General features: G+C 33.1%; 1 protein-coding gene across 1 annotated transcript in view; it reads left to right on the top strand.

The window, feature by feature from the left end:
• The window catches only part of LOC117103974 (electroneutral sodium bicarbonate exchanger 1-like), a 39,645-nt gene that overhangs the window by 11,908 nt on the left and 5,543 nt on the right, over positions 1-22,194 (top strand). Inside the window, exons 7-16 of the mRNA XM_033244617.1 lie at positions 422-515; positions 1,181-1,337; positions 1,996-2,170; positions 3,170-3,303; positions 4,209-4,424; positions 5,045-5,303; positions 6,006-6,116; positions 6,566-6,634; positions 7,730-7,903; positions 8,865-9,038. Coding sequence (XP_033100508.1) covers positions 422-515; positions 1,181-1,337; positions 1,996-2,170; positions 3,170-3,303; positions 4,209-4,424; positions 5,045-5,303; positions 6,006-6,116; positions 6,566-6,634; positions 7,730-7,903; positions 8,865-9,038 — 1,563 coding nt within the window. The remainder of the gene's footprint in view (positions 1-421; positions 516-1,180; positions 1,338-1,995; positions 2,171-3,169; positions 3,304-4,208; positions 4,425-5,044; positions 5,304-6,005; positions 6,117-6,565; positions 6,635-7,729; positions 7,904-8,864; positions 9,039-22,194) is intronic.

Genomic DNA, 22,194 nt, shown 5'->3' on the forward strand with positions numbered 1-22,194 from the left:
TTTCATATTTGCAAAAGTTCTGGATTAAATATTAAAAGTGTTTTTAATGCATATTTTGTAAATCTATTTTTTTTTTTTTTTATAAATGGGAAAACCAAGAGGAAATTTATCAGTAGTTTATCTTCAAAAGTGATTTTCTCTGAGGTGCTTTCATACATCTGACAGGTGTACTCAAGCTAGCATCTTTCTTCAAAGACCAAAAGCTTATAATGCCATCTATCTTAATTTATCTATAACACATTTTCATGTTTGGTGATGACACCTCACAAATGTGAACTTCCATACATATGGAATGTATGTTGCATTAATGTATCCAATCAGGGAATGGATACTCATAATGTTTTTCAATTTCACACCTGTGGGGATGTATATTATTATTAATCTATAAACGTGACTGTTAATATGTATGGAATATTAATAGGTGTTCCATGAAGTGGCTTACAAGGCAAATAATCGAGACGATTTACTAGCTGGTATTGATGAGTTCATGGACCAAGTGACTGTATTACCCCCAGGTAAGTAATATGCTAAGTCAAAAGTCAAGAAGATCAAGAGACCTGTGCATTATCTCTTCACATTTGTTGCTTTCATTTACATTATCATGGGCGTTGAATAGTGAAGGACAGGGGACACATCAGCCCGTATTGCAAAGTGGGAGAGATATCTATCTTTTTCCCATTCCCCCAAATATACATCATTCTTCTATAGTTAAAACCCAATTTTTCAATGTAAAAGAACAACAATTACGAATGACTGTCAAATAATTTCATTCGAAAACATACAACATTAGCTAATCAGTATATAATATAGTCAATATTTTTATGTATATTGTTGTGTACAAAAATATATAAGTGGGCTTTTCAAGATTACAAGTTAAATTAAAACACTTTATGATAATATTTTGAAAACGTATTGTGGAAATTGGAAATAATGTTATCCTTAAAATCAATTAAGTATGACTTGTAGGCTAAAACTTTGGTGGCCTTTAATCTTGTACTTTTTCAATGCTCTTATATACTTTTATCTTTTATCTATGTATGTTTATTAACTTTTAAACTTTTAATAATCTTGTACATCTTTTTAATCTCTCATTTCATTTATTTTTTCTCAAAAAACAACGTAACAAAACAAAAATTACAATTGAAAACTATGCTTCTTTTATACATTCTATTTCATATAGGTGTTTGGGATCCGAATATTCGCATTGAACCACCAAAGGTAGCCCCACCACCAACTCATCGTCTTGAGTCAGACCATCATGATGGTGGACGGTCAAATGGACATGCAGACCACGGAGAAGATGAAGAAAAGAAGGAAGGGCTTGAAAGAACGGGAAGGTAAGTAAATACATTAACATTTTATTATTAAAAAAAAAAATCTATGAAATTTTCAATCTAATTAGTGACCTGAGCTGTGGTAAAATGATTACCTGCATCTTAAGTATAAGTAATCTGCCAAATTTTACATAGCTGCGTTAGTGAATGTAAGGGGTCATGTATATAAGTAATTTATAATAAATATTTACTTAATGTAACATTCATATGCGTCATTGATCATCATCGTCATCACATACATTACATGAATTCCAAGGCGCTCACACCATTGTCACTAAACATGAAGTTTCTTTTATTTTTAGAAACATGTTGGTATAGTGCATCAGTTAAATGCATATTGAATTATTGTTACTAATTATATTATTATTCATGGATTAGTATTCTGCCAAGTTCAGCTATATCAATAAATCAATAATTAAGCTTGTTATAGAAAATTAAATTTATATATGTTTTACTTATCAATGCTTTTTCGCTAATACATACAGTAAATATTTATAGCATTGATAAATGACTATTTTTTTATATGTATATACATATATATATGTATATATATATGTGTGTGTGTGTGCGTGCGTGCGTGCGTGCGTGCGTGCGTGTATATATATATATATATATATATATATATATACTGTATATATATATATATTTAAACATTTTTTAGAATATTTGGTGGACTTGTGCAAGACGTCAAGCGGCGAGCCCCACATTATCTAAGTGATTTTACTGACGCCCTGCATCTACAGTGCTTAGCTTCAGTATTCTTTATGTACTTTGCCTGTATCACACCTGTCATCACATTCGGTGGTCTTCTTGGTGATGCTACACGACATCAAATGGTTAGTGGTCACTGTTAAATGGTCCTTATTTTTGTCATTTGTAATATCCTGATATTTATACAGTTATTGAAATCAGTCATGCTGAAGAGGACCTAAGGTCAGGTTGAAATATTCATGTGCAAATGAATTACGTTGTAAAGTCTACTTCGTTTGCTGTTGTTGCTGCAGTTCAGAGTGAATGATGAAATGACACTTGGGACAGTCACTTTTAATGTATAAATTGCTGTATTTGTTGCTGATGATGTTGGATAATACTGCGTTCAAGCTGTGAATCCAATTTGGTTTTTTTGCTTAGTCTTCTGGCTGTTTTTAACAAATGTGCATTCAGTCCTATACTATGTCTATCATGTACACTGTATAAGTATGTAGATTCTGTCCACCCTATGTATCATACTGTCCCCCTTATGTTGAATCCCATTTTAATTGCCTTCTTTATGTTGTTGCCTTTTCATTGTTACTTTGTTTATTGCTTTTCTTCTTATCATTATTGTTCTTATTATTTGTGTTGTTTAGTTTACTTTGATGCTTTCTCTTTTTTGTCTTACCTCACTGTCAAGTTACTTTCTCAATGGAGGAATTAGACTAATTTTAAACTAATTCCTCCATGCTTTCTCATACTTGCTCTATTTGATGTTTTTTGTTTCTTATCTGTTTTTCTACATTTTATTTTTTTTCTCATCTGTTCTGTAACCTGTTATTTGTTTGTTACTATGTTGTTCAATTTATTTTTATCCCAACTCATTTTTTCAACATTTTGTTGTACCTACAGTATGCATAATCTTATATTAAATTAGCTTGTTTTCTAGTACTATGCCACCCTTTTTCCCCTTTCTTTTCTTTTCTGTTCTTTTTTTCCGTCTTTTTTTTGGGGCCCATCCCCCTACCCCATGTGCCACTTGGATCCACCCCTGATTATTATAGATATAATGTACAAAACTGTATTAAATTATACTACATGTATATACTTCGGTGTTATTATTATATTTTCTATTATTTAAGGCAACGCTAGAGTCGCTTCTTGGTGCCTTCATATGCGGCGTGGCCTATGCCCTGTTCGCTGGTCAGCCGCTTACTATACTTGGAAGCACAGGACCTATCCTCATCTATGAGAAAATTCTTATTGGCTTTTGCGAGTAAGTAATCAATAAATCAACTGTATTCCATATTTCATAAATTAAAATATGTATAGTCATTGCTATGGAAATAGAAACTATTGAAAACCAGAAATTTGTATACAAATATGTATAGAGATAAAATATTGCTGAAAATTATGCCAATAGAAGTAAATGTTTAAGATGAGCCGTTATATGCATGTATTGTAATGTTTACAATACCTTAACATTTCTCAGATAACTGTCTTACATTAACCATTCATACTCAATATATAATGAATAGATATTGATTTCCATAATGTTCATTTGCCTTCAAGGATTCTACTATTAAAAATACCATTACAAAAAATATTTTCCATAATTATATGACCTTGCTTATATTATATGACCTGTATGCTTCAGAGCAAAACAAATTTCACTTTATAGTCATTGTGATAACATTGACTAATTTTCCTATAAAAATAGAGTTGTTAAATGACCTTTGCAAACAAACAGTTTTCAGTGTTCCTTAAGAATGATAATGAGTATAATGGATTGTTTTTTTAATGTCTCCCTTTTGTCTTTGACATTGTATCAAAAATGAATTTGATTTTATTTGTTGATATATAAATTGAAAGTTTATTTAATCTTATATGCTTATTTTGTATGACAGGAAAAAAAATGTATATAATAGTAATATAAATGGTAATAAAGTTTTGAAAAAAAGTATTGTCCCCATCGGAATTTGAAACCAAGACCTTATGATTACTGTTCGGATACTTTACCTACTGAGCTATGAAGCTAAGTAGTATACGTTCTTGGATTTTCCTATTTGGACACGTTTTTTTTCTCAAGGTTTTGCATAGTACACAATGAATATTATAACTTTGGAATGGTGATACACCTCCACTGGTGATAATAATATATACTTACAATTTACACCACAGCTCTGCGAACTTAGAGTACCTCCCATTTCGTTGGTGGATTGGTATGTGGACGGCTTTCCTGTGCATCGTCCTTGTAGCAACAGACGCTAGTTCGTTGGTTCGTTACTTCACTCGTTTCACCGAAGAAAGTTTCTCAACACTTATCTCCGCCATCTTCATCTACGAAGCTTTTCATAAGCTGTTCTCTATTTATGGAAATGGGGAATCTCATGTTATGTAAGCATTCATTATTTGGTATAAAGTTTTGTCCACACTATCAAATTTTGTGCGACAATGATACCATATTACATGGGCTTTTCACATTTATTTGTCACATAACATTTGAAAGTGTCAATAGCTTAAGATTTGATAATTCATAGTGACCTTTTAAAATGGACTATGATAATTCATAGTGACCTTTTAAAATGGACTATGATAATTCATAGTGACCTTTTAAAATGGACTATGATAATTCATAGTGACCTTTTAAAAACGGACTGTGAGACAGAGCATTTAAAGCTCTGTACAGGTACCTACTATCGAGTTTTTTGTATTTTAATCAACTTGATTTTTATTTTATTATTTCATAGAGAAGTCAAATACACTCAATGAAATTATTTCAATCCTTGTTATTTAATAACACTAATAGTTATATAACATAAGAAATATTAATATTTTATGTAATTTATAATTTGTGTAATCAAAACTACAATGTATTTTTTTTTTATAAATGTTTTGTAATATTTTTAAAATGAAATGTTAATTTTATGAATAAAAACATTTATAAAGCTGCCAAATATTATGTTATATTTTTATATATACCTAAGATATATGACATCTATTTTTTTTCTTATTAGACCTGAGAGTAATGTCACATACGATTGTCTATGTGAGAGGAATACGAGTGGAATATATGAATATAATTTTCCTGAAGAGGATATATTAGATGTGTGTGACAGCATTAACAGTACCCTCTATAGCAACGAACCCAGTCACACAGGATTCACAGACGTGTTTCTCATGTCGACAATATTAATGATTGGAACGTTTAAGATGGCATACACACTGAAAACCTTCAAAACGACGCCATATTTTCCAACGGCAGTAAGCTCAATTCTTTATTTCTAAAGGTCTGTCCACACTATGAAATTTTATGTCACAAAAAAATGTAATATGCCCATATTTGGATGTAATAGGACCATATGTGGACACATCACACAAATTTGTCACTTAAAATTTGATAGTGAGGATTGAGCTTTAGGGCTTTTCTACTTCTAAAGCCATTAATACAATGATTAAATTTTTTAAGTTTTTCAAGATTTATTTATTAATCAATACAATTTCATATAATAAACTAACTACTACTATTACTACTGTACTATTATTATTATAATGCTACTATATTATATATTATACAACTATTTTTAGTCTCTGTTATCAAATGTTTTTCATTGTATTCTAATTTTTATTGTACTTTTAAATATTTGTATGCATCAGTGCAATTCAATTTTAACTGTAAGTCTAATGAATCCACTTTTAATTTGAATAAAACTAAATGCTTAATATTCATAGTAGTAATATTAGACCATATCTGGCCACCAAAAATGTTGAGAGTTTGGAGGGAGGTTTTTTTGCTAATTAAAACAAGCACGAAATAAGACACCAGTAAATATGAATTTTTTTCAAATACAAAGTGATAACTGAATTTACTTTACAATTATACATTAATGTTTATTCATATTTTTGTAAAATTATATACATTTATCTAGTTGTTATCACCCTTTTCACTGTATTTTATTAGTTTTTAAATTTTTTAAGAATTACTGTGTATGGCCAGCTAAGTTCTTCGGTTGTCATGAGCAACGTGTTACTCCTCTTGTAGTCTTCATACTGGTGGGTTTGGCTGTACTAATGACACCACTTCTACAGGTATACTTCACAGTATTTTTTGAATGAATCTATATAATCTACATGTTATTACTACCAATTTACATTTCTTTATTGAACAGTGTTTAAAATCCAGCACATATATTTACAGTACATTTACCGTAAAATTTGATTAAGCTTGGTTTCCATACAATCCCTACATGCTATTGCCAATAGGTTTTCAGTGATGCTGATTGGTCAGTCAGAGCAGGGAGCCTTTCTGATTGCACCGGGCATTAAAATGATTGCACTGAAAACACTGTAGCGAGAGTGTAGCGACACTGTAGCGAGAGTGTAGCAATTGTAAGGAAACCAGGCTTGTGAGTGACATTAAGATGTTATTTTATTTATTTATTTATTTTTGACTCCACCACTTCAGTATGGGCAGTAGGCCTACCAAATGTGTCTATATTTTTTTTAAATTTATGTGGTGCTTTGTAATTCCTTTATAGATTGTTCCAATGCCTGTGTTGTATGGTGTATTTCTCTACATGGGTGTGTCATCTCTAGAAGGAGTACAGGTTAGAGTGTAATTATAAGTGTACAAGTATTAATAAAATATGTTCTCACCCTTAACACTCTGGCCGCCAAACACGGAGATCTCCGTGTTTGCTAACGTAACGCTCGACCGCCAAACACGGAGATCTCCGTGTTTCAGGTTTTTGTATGGAATCCGATAGATGGGGTAATTACCAACATGTACTGACAATTTGAACACTATATTCAGTCTGGACCATAAGTAGTTCGCCATTTGTTTGTTTACATAAGCGTTGTGGGGTATTGATTTACTTTCACGAAATTGCTATTATCTCAGATTTGTTGTGCAAAATTGCGTAAATCTCCAAAAGTGAGTCATTTTCATTTTACTGTTACGGGTCACCGACTGTGATTAGAATAAAATGTTTGGTACCATTGTAAAGCTAACATGTTTGTAGTTCTTGTAGTGTTCACTACATGCCAATCTGATCACATACACACTCTCAACGAGCTTCGGAAAAGTGTTAAAATTTGCTAAAATGTCTGGCGGTGGCTGATAATATTTTTTCAAACCACTGGCGGTCAGAGTGTTAAAACATAATGGAATATCTCAGCCTGAAGTAGCATTCTAATTCATTAACAGAATAACATTTTTCCTTTTTAGAATCTATTATTTAATCAAATTGGCCTGCCAAATGAAACTAAAACTTGATGTTCACTAGACATAGCTTATTGTTGTTTTCTCCAGGTATTCTTTGACAGTTCTTGATATTCTTCTACCTGTTGATGATTTGTTTTTTTTTTTTTTTTTTATCCCTCTGGTTCTGTGCACAGTCTTGAGAAATTATTATGAAAAACATTCAAATTTCACCATAAATCTTGTCTGTGTGTAAATCTGGGTATTTGCATCTTACCTATTAGTCCTCTTCTGTTACTGCTTGTTTGGTCCATAATTTCATTACATCTTAGATCGATTTCTGCAATCATAATCTTTTTGGCTTACTCATAAACATCTTCAAATTCTCTCTATTAAATGCTATTAATGTAGTGTACTTTAAATGTATACTATTTTTTTTTCTGCCATGCAAACCTTTCAACATAATAAGTTAACATTAATATTTCTTTATTTTTCCTCATAGTTTGTTGACAGGATAAAGCTTTTCTTTATGCCTGCAAAACATCAACCAGATTACATCTTTCTGCGTCAAGTTGAACTACGTCGTGTGCATGTCTTCACAGCTGTTCAGCTTAGCTGTCTAGTGATACTTTGGATTATAAAGACTACTAAGGCAGCACTGATCTTTCCAGTCATGGTGAGTTGAGGGCGCTATCATGTTTTAGTGTAGCTAAATTATGGCTCTGCTATAGTGTAGTATTGTATAGTAATTGGTATTTGTTATTATTTAATACAATAACAGTGCATTATAATTTAGAATGTGTCTAAATTCATTACTTCAATCAAGTTAGTGCCAGCTATTACTTGCACAAACAGTATAAGTGTGCAGAGTACTAAATTTTACATGAACTGTTGTAATAATATTGCACAACCGAATGTTAGCTACCTTATTGAATACTAGTTTTTACCTGTCAGTATCTTAATACTTCTGGTAAAAATTTGAGTAGGGATGTAACCGATTATTGCTTAAATCTTCTCAAATGTACACTGGCCTTGTATTATTTGTATTGTTTTTTGATTCTCTGTAATTGAACATTAACTTTGTGTGTGCTTTTTTGGAAGGTAATGAATAAATCCAATCAAAATAAAGCATATTGTGAGCTATCATATTTCTAATTCCAATTTGCTACTGCATCCTTTGTGAACTTTTATACTTTTTATGTAATTGGCTTCAAATTCAACATCATGTTGCTTTGACTGCAGTTATGTTTTTTTTTTTTATTTATTTCAAACTGAAAAGTATAATTTGTATAAAAGTTGTGTACTATATGCTGTTTTAACATATACTGTTGCATGGTTGCATTTGCGTACTTAAGGCATTGCACCAGAGTAAATCTTCAACATAGTAGTAATTATAAAGTAACTTATATCTGAAAAACTATTGCAAATAACTTGCCAGATTAACAAACTTTCACAAAAAACTGTTAGAAACATATATAGTGATGATGTGCCTATATATATGTCATGTGATGTCATCATGACCATATTTAGGCATGTCACATGTTTTTGTCAAGTAAAATTTGATAGTTATTTATTATTGTTGTTATACAAGATAATTATAATGTGATCATTATTTTTATCATCATTTCTGATTTCAGGTTATAGGTACAGTTGGTGTTCGTAAACTACTTGATTATGTATTTACGCAACGCGAGCTAGGTATGCTGGATGACGTCATGCCAGAGCGCATGAAACGCGATAAGTTGGACCAAAAAAAGAAGGAAGAAGAGATAATGGCAAGAGAAGAGCGGGAAATGGCGGTTTGTGAAGAGGTGACTAAAATATATAAAATTTCACATGCAATATGTACCATTATCCTCTTCCTGCTGCCCTACTGCTTAGAAAAGGTTCTCTCCCATGCATTCTATCACTGTCCAGTTGTTTGTTTCTGAGTCATTTGGTGCCAGTTGACTTTCTGATCTCATCTCTGAACCTGTAGTTTAACTTTCCTTATTTTCTCTTGCTGTACAAGTGTGTATCTAAGGGAGCATGATGGCTCAGTCCCCTAGAAAAAACTTTAAAATCCCACCCCCTCCCTACAGATTACCCATTAGAAATTGGAATGCCAAAAAAAGATTACACTGAAAATTCACCTCATTAGATCTCATTCCCCTAACTAGCGCCCTTTTACTTTATAGTCTTTCCCCTTGTCATGCCCTCCCCATGTCGGTAACATGGGGGGAGGGGGGGTGTTACTATAGAGTGGTTGCAATTTTGTAGTTGTTATGCTTCAACCTTTATCTTCTCATTTAATTTAAGTTCTTATGACCAGAATATTACTTACTTTTTATTTTCCTGTTTATCATTGGTTTTAACATGAAGTCATTATTAACCATTAAGGTCGATCAAACCCATGGCCAAGCCCACATAGTGCATTCAAGAGTAGAAATGAATGAACATGTACATAACTGCACATAGAGGAAGTCATCAAAACTACTATTATCACTGATTGAAGGCTTGAAATGAGTTTTCAACAACTGGTATTGCCCCTTGCCCTAGTTTGTGGAGATATAAATAGCTTTTTTTGATTCATCAAAAATGACATATTCTAGTTACTTTTAAAATGTCATAAAACAAAGAATTATTTAATAAACATATCGGTGGCTTTCCTTTTATTTTTAGATAACGCATTTTTCTGAAATACGAGTTTTAAATCACCTATTTTAATGAATTCTGTATCGCAAAGTTCCGCCTTCTGAATCTGACCCGCATTTGACCTTTACCGGATATGACATGCACTCGGTACAACATAACACACGATGTTCGCGGGATCGTGACTCTTGGCAACACAAAAATATTAGATAGTAGGATTCACGGGTTTACGATGTTCTCAGTTAAGGTCTAGGGTAATGATACGCTGGAAATTCGGAGAGTAATTATTAAATAATCATTCAAAACATTATTAGGAGCTCCTGAAATTAGCGTGTTGGCATCACGTCATGACCACAACGTAAGAGCGAGGATGCGAGTAGGCCTAGGCCCTATTCTCTGCATCCACCCCATACTACGGAGCCCGTACTCGCTACATAGGCCTACAGCAAATGTGTTTAAATATAAAAATTTTCGTAAACAAATTTATGGGTACAATCATATACTGTCTGGAACCTGCTGAAACTCAAAATACAAAAACTGGCCAAGGAATGTCAAATTTACATCGGCAATTTTTGCCATGGTTTTTTCGTACCAATTTCAAGGCCTGTATTATTAGTGAGTATCACACAGTATGTATATCAACATATCAATAATAAGTTAGCTTTTTATTTTAGTCGATAATATTAAAAACAACAATTTACAATGTGACGTGATCATGATTGCCGAATCGGCTTTGTTTACTATCATCATCGAAGGCGTAGGCCGTGAACAATACATCAAATTTCAGCTTCGTCGACATTGTAATGTAAAAATTTTGCAAAATAAGCTTTATAATATACAGACTGTAAGCTAATTTAGACGTAAACAATGTATATTATTAATAATAATATTAACCATCGTACGCTGAAAAGTTTTCATTCTGTTACTCTGCTTAGGCCTATGTCCGTTGGGCCTAGAGTAGGACAGTACATATAGTATAGTGCTCAAAATTAGTTAGCATTGGCCAATCGATTTTGTTTTTCTAACAATTTTTCTTTTTCAAATTCGCTTTCTAGTGGCTCAAATTAATAAAGCTGCTCCATTTCTTTGCTTCCTTCTTTAGATCAGTACTTTCCAAGTGAACCTCTTTCATATGACATACTATACGATGTTTGTATTACATAAACGGGATGGCTGTGATTGTTATACCAAGTCTACCTCATCAGCTCTACTTACACTTCAGTAAAATCTCCAGTGGGCGGGGCTTATACTAATATTTTGAACCCTCATTTTTAATATTTATAAACCAAAATATTAAATATTTTATTACCACTCATTTGTTAAACATATGTAATACTTTAATAAGCAGCTTAAAAAGCATCATTTTAATTGGATTTTTCTATCGTATTCTGTCCTAAGTAATATTTATTTTTGTTGTAATTCATGATTGATAATAATATTAATTTATAATCTGCAAGCAACAGAAACATGTTTCTTTACCAGTACATATTACCTTACCTATGTAGTTTCATGTGACAAATATGTGATTTGCCCATATAATGCACATGTGTACCAATTATTAGCAATCTCAGGTATTGTAGACAAAGCTTACAATTAATGTTATTTGCAAGACCTGGATGTGCAAAGGGAAGATAATTTATATGGTATTATCCTGCTCTGTAGTGGAGCTATATTCAGTAAGCCTTCTTACAAGGTCTCTGGCTGTCGGTCAAGGCAGGTGTCAATCAATTTCCATTTTTTCAAAACTCTATATTCAGTAAGTCTCCAACCTAAATATCAATAATAAAAGTTCAGTAAGTTTTAATTCATAAGCTTAGCTAAGTCTAATGTCAGTGGTCCAAATTGGAGAAGCCACTTCCAGGAGATCCATTTAAACAAGCTTTCTTTTATTTTGCTACACATGTTGACACCAATTTGCACTGACTTCTGAGAGACAGTTGATAAGACACTAGTAAAGTATCATAGATTCATGCTTGCTCGTGGGGATGCCAGAGGCCGTCTTGATTTTGTTGAAGGGCAGGTGTTGTACAGTATAGTGGGTCTACAAATCCCATGGAATATTCAATCTGTACACCAAAACCAATATTATTTTCATTACTAAGCAATTCTCATAATTAGAGCACTTAATGCTGCTTATCCCTCAGAATGACCTCCCCTGAGTTAATTAATGTAATTTGCCAAAAATTACCAAGCTAAAATTTGACCTGAAACAACAACTGGAAGTTGGTGAAGTTGGAACTTAAAAGCTCTGTAACATACAGTTTCCGAATGTCAACTGTAGTCGTCTCCCAGTTCTGTTGGCTTATTGTATGATCATGTGGAATACTAGGATGGTTCCAAACTGAATGGTTGAATGTTTGGGCACGGACTCTATCCGTGTTGTATCACTTGCCGATGATCCATCTCGGCATCTTGTAGGTTTGTATGATAATGTGTTGATAGCTAGCTGCAACAGTATGGCATATTCCCCAGGGGGCTGTATGTGTTCTGTAAGTGTTAAGTCCAATGAAGAGGGTAATAATGCACAGTCTACATATAAACCTTGACATTATGCCCTATATAATACCAAAATATTATATTATTATCATTAATCTTCAGAATAAGGTCGCCATTTCTGAGAGATATATTTCCGTTTTGTAATTGGCAAGTCCTTTTGCCATAGCTTGTCAATAACATTTATATAATATATATTTATATATATCAAATGAAAGACTTGGAGTGTAGTTCACATTGGTTGTTCAAATGTTGGGATTTATTACTGTGGTGATAAAATTGACGGATGAGTGACAATTAAGTGAGATTTCTTCCGGTGGTTTTACAAGGCGGCTCATTGTCTGTAATGCAACATTAACTTTCCTTTTTGAGTAAAACCTTGGATTAAATTAGAAATACTCTTTAATTTTGCAGGCTTTGGTGTCATCCAACATCAAATATGATCCACAATATGAAATATGCAATTTATACAATTATATTTAATAATAATTTTTTTCGCTACTGTTGAGTTCTCAGGAAGAACAGAGTGGTGGCTCATATGTTGCTGGTTCCATTCTCGCAACTGCCCAGTCTTTCCTTCACTTTTTTTTCAGGCTCTTATCCACTAAAAAAAAATCAGGGCTATAATAAATAGAGCTTATTCAGAACTGTGCTCCCTAGGGTAGGAGCGTTACTATTTTAATAGGGTGCTTTCGATTTGTGTAACGATGCGATGCTAGAACAGAATCACTCATGCATGGTCGTCCTACCTGGCGTCCTGCATTCTCTGCGTACGTAGATTTGGCCAAATTACGTTCAAGAATCTACTCGATGAGGTGACCTTAACCTCCTCGCATGCGCAGATGACTTTTAGTGACGTCATTACGTTCTACCTTGATGAGGTGACCTTAACCTCCTCGCATGCGCAGATGACTTTTAGTGGCGTCATTACGTTCTACCTTCATCATGCAATCGATAGCTCCCTGCTGTCACTCACTCATACCCTCATCCTAAACGTACTATGCATTAATATGGAGAAGGGACATTACCTCAGTAAGTTTATAATGATCCACATATCCCACCTAACTGAACTATGCATTAAGGGGTAGACATTACACACTATGTTTATAATGACCCACATACCCCTCCCCCTTCCTACTCTAACCAAACTATGCATCAGAGGGTAGAGACATTATCCACGATGGACTTGAAAACATAGCCAGACTTAATGGAACTATGCATCATGTGGTAGGGCTATCACTAGTATCCTAATACCCTGCACACTTTCTCAACCATATTCGACCTACTGTATATAATACATTAATAATATATTTTTTAAGTCCAACAGAGAAAAATTTGTGAATGTACATTAAAACCAAGGATTTGAGAGTGGAGGGCTTAAATGAGATTTCTAGAATTATGTATTTTTTAAAGTAATTAATCATAATATCACATTATCAAAATCTGTAAGCACTTCAAATGTAATGAAAAGTAAGTAATAGCAACTTTTATGACTAACATAATTTATTGAAACATGAGAAACAACTCAGTATTGATAGACTGTAGAAAAATACTTAGCCCCCTGGAACATTTACTTGAGAAACAACTCAGTATTTATAAACTGTGGAAAAAATACTTAGCTCCCCTGGAAGATTTACTATTTTACAAGTAAATAGCGCATTAGCATTTGCTAGTACTAGACGAAGAGAAATAGATTTCAGCGAATGAACAATACAGGATTTGGAACGTGACATTAGGATTTAGAGCCAAGTGTACTACAACCACTGCGCCGCACACTCTATTCATGACCTTCACTGGCGTAAACGTAACTTACTAGGTGCCAGGCGAAAATTATTTTTAAATTTTTATCTGTTGCTTTGTTTCTGTTTGACGCGAGGTAACGCGTCATATGAGCTGAACATGGATTTAAGGGAGGAAACAGGCGTGAGTCGGAAGGAAATTGATGAGAGTGTCCTAGGTTATCGGTATTCTACATGATCTTACATCCTGTGTTGATAAGTTGATGAGTTTGATCATCATCATCATACATCAGGTTAGCCTTCAACAAATGCCCTCCCATGCATCTTCCTGTCAAATTATAAGAGCATGGACTTAAAAGGCTCAAAATATACTCAACAATGTTTTGATGAGTATATTTTGAGACTTAAAAGGCTCAAAATATACTCATCAAAACATTGTTAATGATGCATGTGGCCTCAAAATGGGTCAGTTTAATTTTAGTTGCACTAGAGGTCACTGTGAAAACATGAACTGTGATTTCAAAGGCTCTACAAATGTAAAAGGCACATGCTCTGTTCGAGGCTTAGGCCAACTAAGAGGCTCAATAGACCATAACAAGGTCACATCTTGAAAGGTCACTCAATGTAAACCAGTCTGGTAAGGGTAGGCAATTAACCCGTAATTTGGCAGCATCATTGTGATGAATTACGTATAGGTCCTATAATAGTTTTGTACCTCATATACCCAAGGCTTATTTCCTCCCCCTGTTCCCAACAAGAGGCTTAGCCAATGAGAGAATCGGAAGTCATGAGGAACTCATGTTAATGGAAGATGTGCTACTCCGCTATTTGCACCTCATGGTTGCTGTGTTCATCATAGCATCCATATATTGTCGCTTATATAAATACATGCCAAAATGAGCGCAAATTTATCATATGCCAAACTCGAATAATTTAGCAACAGATGGATTTGTCTTGGTAACTTGTTCTATCATTATAAATCTTTTTTCCCTTGTGCCGGAAGATGGTAGTACCCATTACTACGTTCCGACTGGCAGGCATCCAGAAATTAAGTAAGCTGGATTTTCACAATAGCGTACGTTTATGATACAAGTGGAACTCGTTTCTCTCATTTGTGCAAGGTTGATGTCAATTGGCTGGAGTGATTAATCCCATACTTTTCCTTGTTAAGCATGTCAGTCTATTTAACACAAAGAACTTGTCAGAGGAAATGTCACTTTGAACCATTAGCTCTTTGTATGGACAATGGTAAGCACTATTAGGTATCCAAGATCACTGACTTTTTCATACAAGTGAATTCAAACTTTGCTAAAAATGGGTGCAATTTGTTACGGCCTTGTTTTCTTCTTCTTTTTTTTATGGTGTCAATCCTAATTTATAACCTAGGCCTAATACTCTACTAAGGTCCATTCCTCTCCATGTCTTTTGATTATCTTAGCATTAAAAATAAACACAATTCAAAGAGAGATAGATTATGATTTAAAACTTGACAGTTATGAATATACTACAAAAGCTATGGTTGTGCGCCAATAAATTTTGCATGAAATTAAAATGATACAGCTAGGTCAACAGTTAATACATACATGTAAGTCCACATATGCACAGGTCAATGCTAAGTATTTTTGGTCTGTCATGTCTGTTTTTTTGTTTTGTTTTGTTTTGTTTTTTTTTTTTGTTTACATAGAGTTTTGAACGTGATTATTGCTATGTTTACATGGGTGCATATTTTCAATTTGGTGGGGAAAACATTTATAATTTTCACTAGCATGCACCTCATGTAACCTGTGTGTTTGTGTATAAGGTCTTAATGATGCTATAAAACTAAGTATTATGGCTTAGAGCAGCGATGGGCAGGAGGACTGAAAATTAATTTTTGATGCCACATCGAGGGCTGCACACAAATTTTGATGATTCCAGTGTGCTTCCAAAAACCTGTATGCACTGCTTTTTACCGCTTTATGCTTAGTTTTAACATTATTGTTTACAGATGATCGGTGACAACTGTACAAAAAAGCTAAAGATGGTTGGCGGGCCACACACATTTAATTTATTTTTGCAGGCCGCAACAAAATCACTGTTGGCCGAACTTTTCCCACCGGTGGTTTGTAGAGTGGAGTTGATTTCTGGTGTTTGAATATAAGCAGGCAGGAACTTATTACCGAGTTGAGGTTACATTTGAACTACTGTAACCTCAACTATGGCTGAAACCACAACGTTTATTAATTCTGGCATGTAAAATACAACTTCTCATCTAACTCATATGTAGACAGTCAAAAATGATTGTTAGCTCCTTATTTGGGCATTTGATAAAAATGAAACATAAAGAAAAAGACCCAAGACTTCTGACAAATTAGTGTTGCGAACGTCATAAACAACATTTGACCTCGTAACATTTCCTCCAAGTTACACAGTTCTTTTTTTCCTCCCAAATGAATTATAATGCAGGTTTTCTAGTGAGCGAGATGTTTATCGCTATATAAGGTAGTCAACATTGGTTAACAATCTCTACAATATTTTATGAGCAGTGAAGCTTATCTTATCTTTTTCCTGTTTCATAATAATTTTATGATTATAATTAAAACTTCCTAAACTAATTGTTTATATCTTACCTAATACCTCTTCCCCTTTTCTTGCCAGTTCACCTTTTCCACAGTAAGTAACAATACCCCTTTTCTGGTAAACTCTCCTTGTCTTGTAACATGATTTCCTGGTTGTCTCTCACCCCTAATTGAATCATATTGTCAGTACTTAAATTTGGAGAAAAAAAATTTAAATGTTCTATAAACATTAATTACTTTCTTTATATCTTACCTAATTGTTTATATCTTACCTAATACCTCTTCCCCTTTTCTTGCCAGTTCACCTTTTCCACAGTAAGTAACAATACCCCTTTTCTGGTAAACTCTCCTTGTCTTGTAACGTGATTTCCTGGTTGTCTCTCACCCCTAATTGAATCATATTGTCAGTACTTAAATTTGGAAAAAATAAATTTAAATGTTCTATAAACATTAATTAATTTCTTGTTTAAAAAAATTACAGATCAAAAGAATTTACTGTTGGCTGATTTACAAACATTTTTGTATGAAATTTTAAACTTTTGCTACCCTTCCATTAGTTAATTGTCGATTCCACTCAGTTTCCATTCCCTCTTTAATTGCCATTCCCTAATTAATTCTCATTCCACAAAACTCCCATTGTCTAGTATATTCTTATATATATTCTATACTATATCTATAACTGAAACTAACTGCCATTCCCTGACAAACTTACTCTCTACACAGAAATTATGTTAGACAAAATTGAATTCATTGAATATATCAATGCATGTCCACAAGTCGAATGTGAAGATATTTAATCTATATACTGCCCTCTATGGGTTGAAAGTAATTGGTAAATGTGGTTTGCAACATTATTTCTCTCGAGTGTCCCTATACAAAATGTTGTATAAATCTTTTGAAATTGTGATATGTTAGATATTTGTTTGCATAACTGTAGCGTATGATGACTCAAGGTGAATGATAGGAAAGTAAGGAAAATTGAAACAGAAAGAAGTCAGAAGAAGAGGAAGTAACAGTTTAGTAATATAATTGAAAATAACATAAAGAACCTACATATTTGAAATGCAATAGAAAACGGCTGCTAAAGATTGAGACTAGATATATTGATGTTATAATGGTGATTCTGATGTTTTATCAATCTGGTTTTTAAATTTTTGTTGATTTTATTTTGCTTGCTAATATTTTAACTTATCTCAATACATACTTACTATGATTTTATCAGATATTCAACTAATAATACAGTTATTTTTCATTAACATGGTCATGATTATAATGAAACCATGTCAGTGGATAATTTGGCGAATCAAATTTTACCAAATATGGAATTGGACAGGAAAATAGAAGAAGTTAATAGAAGTTAATAGTTGTAATACATCGTACAGTTTGAATTGACCAATCAAGTTACAGTATATTTTAAATTGAAGTCACATGGAATGTGTCAACTAATTATATGAGATTATTGTTATGACATGTTTTTTAGATCTGGCAATTAATCACAGTTTATTCATGCATTTTGACACCTTAGTGTATTTATAATTTCAATGCCAAGGACAGATGTTGCACTTTTTTTTTTATTATACTTTGCACATATTTTACTCCCATTAAAGATACTTTTAAAACACACACACATTTTTATCTACCACTGCCCTGATATCAATAAGGAATGTTATCTTCCTCATTAGTAAATAAATCTGATATCTAAATTGTTTACATCGCAACGTTCTTTGCGACGACACAATAGCATCATGATTGAAGGCCAAAGGGTTGATCTGTTAATTTTTTACCTCACATTTTTTTTTATTCATCAGAGATTTCAATTTCTCCTTCAATTAGACGCTTTTTTTCTCCTGCCTGCCTTTGAAAATCTTTCTAAAATAATGTTTGCTTAACAAGATATAAGAAGATATATTATATTATTATTTTACATAATTGCCTTAATAATTGGTGGTGTGTCCTGGTTTTTAACCCTATTGCTTTTTGACAAGCATTTCTCTATGACTGTTTTTCCTGTCCCCTAGATTAGATTAGATCACAGCTCAAAGGCCCCTTCATTTTTAATGTTGGCCTGTTGTTTGCATAGGCTGTGCAAGGTTTTTCCCGCTGATAGATATGTCAATGATGAGTTAATTAGATTTAATCAGTAATTGATATTTCAGTGTATTGAGTGTCTTTTATTTATTTTTGTCAAATTTTAATGAAAATTTAATTAGTGCAGTTAGTACTCTTATCATTTAATCATTTGATCAAGAGTTTTCTAGTCCACTGTATAACAATAATAATAGAGTAAATAGCTTGGTAGTTAAGATGCTTGCCTTCAAGTCTGTAGAGTCCTGGGTTCAAATCCTGTCAGATTCAACTTCATATACCTTGTTATGAGACTTGGTTTATGTAGAAAACCTTGTGGTTATCTGTCATGTGAAGGGATTGCCATCTATTTAATAGGACAGTGATTGATTTGCTATTGGTCATGTCCCTAAAGAAATAATAAAAAAAAAATAGTATAGAATATACATACCATTGTATATAAGTTGATTATACCCTTTATTTGGTGTTGTACCCATTGCTGCCGTTATTATTTAGTATATACTACAGCATATACAGTATGTTAAGAAGATGGCCTTTTTTTGTCAGAAGAAATAATACGAATTGATGTTCGCCCTACCTGATGTGATATAGTACTTCAATGCTGAGTACATTTCCAAATGCTTGCGAAAAAAATACCATATATGTTTTTCACGATATCTATAAAAGGAAATATGGCCTTTTTTTAACATCAACATATACTGTATGGTATCAAATTTTCAGGAAAACTGCTTTGGAAAAATGAAATAACTTATTTGTTAAAATTATGGTGGTATAGTATAGTATTTAGAAATTTTACAATCATTTTTGACTTAATAATAACTTTAATAATATATTTAACCATTTAAAAATGGTTTCAATATTATCCTGACTGTTACCTGCAAACCACCAATTACTTAGCAGTCGTAATTCATTCATTTATTTCTTATTTCAGATATAAATATCCATACAACAAAAAACATATAGGTCTAATATATAGAAGAGGAGAAAATGTATACTGCATATTCCTCAAAATTAAAAAGAAAAATATTCAAGTTGCTAATAAATTAGTTTACACCAACGCTGATGAAGGTGCGAATGAGGAAAAGCATATTTAACAATAGATTTGATTAAATTGTTAGCGCTAACACAAAGTCTACTCGCAAAACTGTGTATGGAGTTGCTCCAGTATTCATAGAATGAGGGGACGTTATTCATAAACAAGATACTTGCACTGGTTATACAAGCATTATTTTACATGCATCTGTACTAAATATTAGATGATTGCAACGATAAGTACTGCATTTTGCACGGATTGAATGCATGCATTGTACACATCGTAGACAGAATGCCGAACACCTTTTACACTGGGGACTTCCCGTTGCATTTTTAGCTCATTTGCAATATCCTGTGAAATCTTGGACTCTGATTGAGCTTGATGACGTCCATGTCCGGTTGAATTAAACAGGATGCGCATGTCCAAGAATAGATGCCGAGGAAAGTAGAACATGCTGACTTTATCACCGATGCTACCGTACCCAATTACAGTTGATGCAGGAACAGCTGTCTTCCCTATCTCACCCACCGATGCTGACAAGCTCAAACCCATTTTTTGTTCCCACAAACTGCAGTGCATTTTCATTATGGATCCTTTTTTTCATAGGCTAACTTTCATAATTGAAGGCTTCGGCCCAGTTGCTCGGGTTTTGTTTTTTCGGTAAATTGCTGTACCGGTTTGTGATATTGAATGAAATGAAAAATGCTAGAAACTTTGGTAGTGGAGAAGCACTAGTGATAATTAAAGATAATAAATGTTTGAAATATCTTCCCATAGTGGGCAATAATTTTTTTCTCAAACATTATATTTTTACTATTGTGTCAGTGTCAGTAAAAATACATTATAGTTATAGGACATGTTGACCAATCATAGACCAGTATTGGTTGTTATCTTAGATTGCATGGGTTAGTCAGCCAATTAAACTGATAATATTGTCTCTGCTCAGTTGGTCATCATTGGTGCCTACAATCTTCCTTCTAGACAATTATGGACAAATCTGGTTTAATCTTCATCCTTCATTCATTAAAAAGTATAATAAACTCTACTGATTTCCTTCTGAGTGTCATCATTCAACTCATCTTCAGAAATTCTTACCTCATGTTCAACTCAAATTTGAATAAACAGATTGGTTGTGTTATGATAATAATCAGGGCTGTAGTACGTTAGAATTTGTTCTGAGTGGATGCTAAAAGCCCTGTGTATAGATTATCAAATTTTATTTGACAAATACATGTGACATGCCTAAATATGGACATGATGACATCACATCATGACCATATATAGGCACATCATGACCATATATGGGCACATCATGACCATATATAGGCACATCATGACCATATATACTGTAGGCACATCATGACCATATATAGGCACATCATGACCATATATAGGCACATCATGACCATATATAGGCACATCATGGCTATATATAGGCACATCATGACCATATATAGGCACATCATGACCATATATAGGCACATCATAGCTATATATGGGCGTACTTGTGATAGTGTGAACAGAGCTTAATGGTGTGTTGACCCTTCACAGCACATCCTAAACAGACCTGTTTAGCTTTCAAGATTATAAGACAAAGATCGATAGATTAGGTGAAGAGACAGATAAAGCATGATTCCCTCAAGGCTTTAGTACTTTATCTAGTAACCAACCCTGCAGAGTGTTTGTTCATGCCTTCCTAATGCTAATTTGTCTTCCTAATTTACTTAAATTCAATAGGCCAAGTACTTTCATAATATTTATTATATTTTTGTATCGTATTGTATCACCAGTTTGAAGTTTTCTAAATATAATTGTAATGTGTCTACTTTTTTGTATAACCATTTATACTGTCCGATCGTTTTAATGAACATTGACCTAGGTTTTTCATGTACATGTGTTCTCTTATTTGAATAATGTGATTATTAATGATTGAATTTAATTGCAAGCTTGTTCACATTTTAAAAATATAAACATACTTTACTGTTCATTTTCAATTTTCTGTGGTATAGTAAATCATACTTTGGGGCAGGCAGGACCATATGATATTGCAATGTTAAAACTACTTTCTTTCTTGTACCTAATTAACAAACACTAATTAACTAACAGTAATTAATATAGAGGACTATAGTGTTACATCACGATACCACGTGATACTACTCCGTTGCTATCAGCGACACAAAATGCATTCAACCTTATGCCATTTTCTCCACTGATAAGTAATATAATGCGAGCTTTTGTGTTTTTAGTACATTTTGATGGTAAATTATAAGGTTTTAAAATGCCTATTCCAGAAAGCCTATTCTAAACCATTAAGATTATGAAGTCATTCAGGCGCAATGAACGGCAACCAACGTCTGGTTGACAACAAAGTGTGCCACCTGGTGTTGTGACGACAAGACTGTTGTACTAAGTAACATTGTTTTTTTTT

This window comes from Anneissia japonica, unplaced genomic scaffold (assembly GCF_011630105.1).
Source record: "Anneissia japonica isolate Jap-2015-1 unplaced genomic scaffold, ASM1163010v1 scaffold342_len425065_cov216, whole genome shotgun sequence".
NCBI lineage: Eukaryota > Metazoa > Echinodermata > Crinoidea > Comatulida > Comatulidae > Anneissia > Anneissia japonica.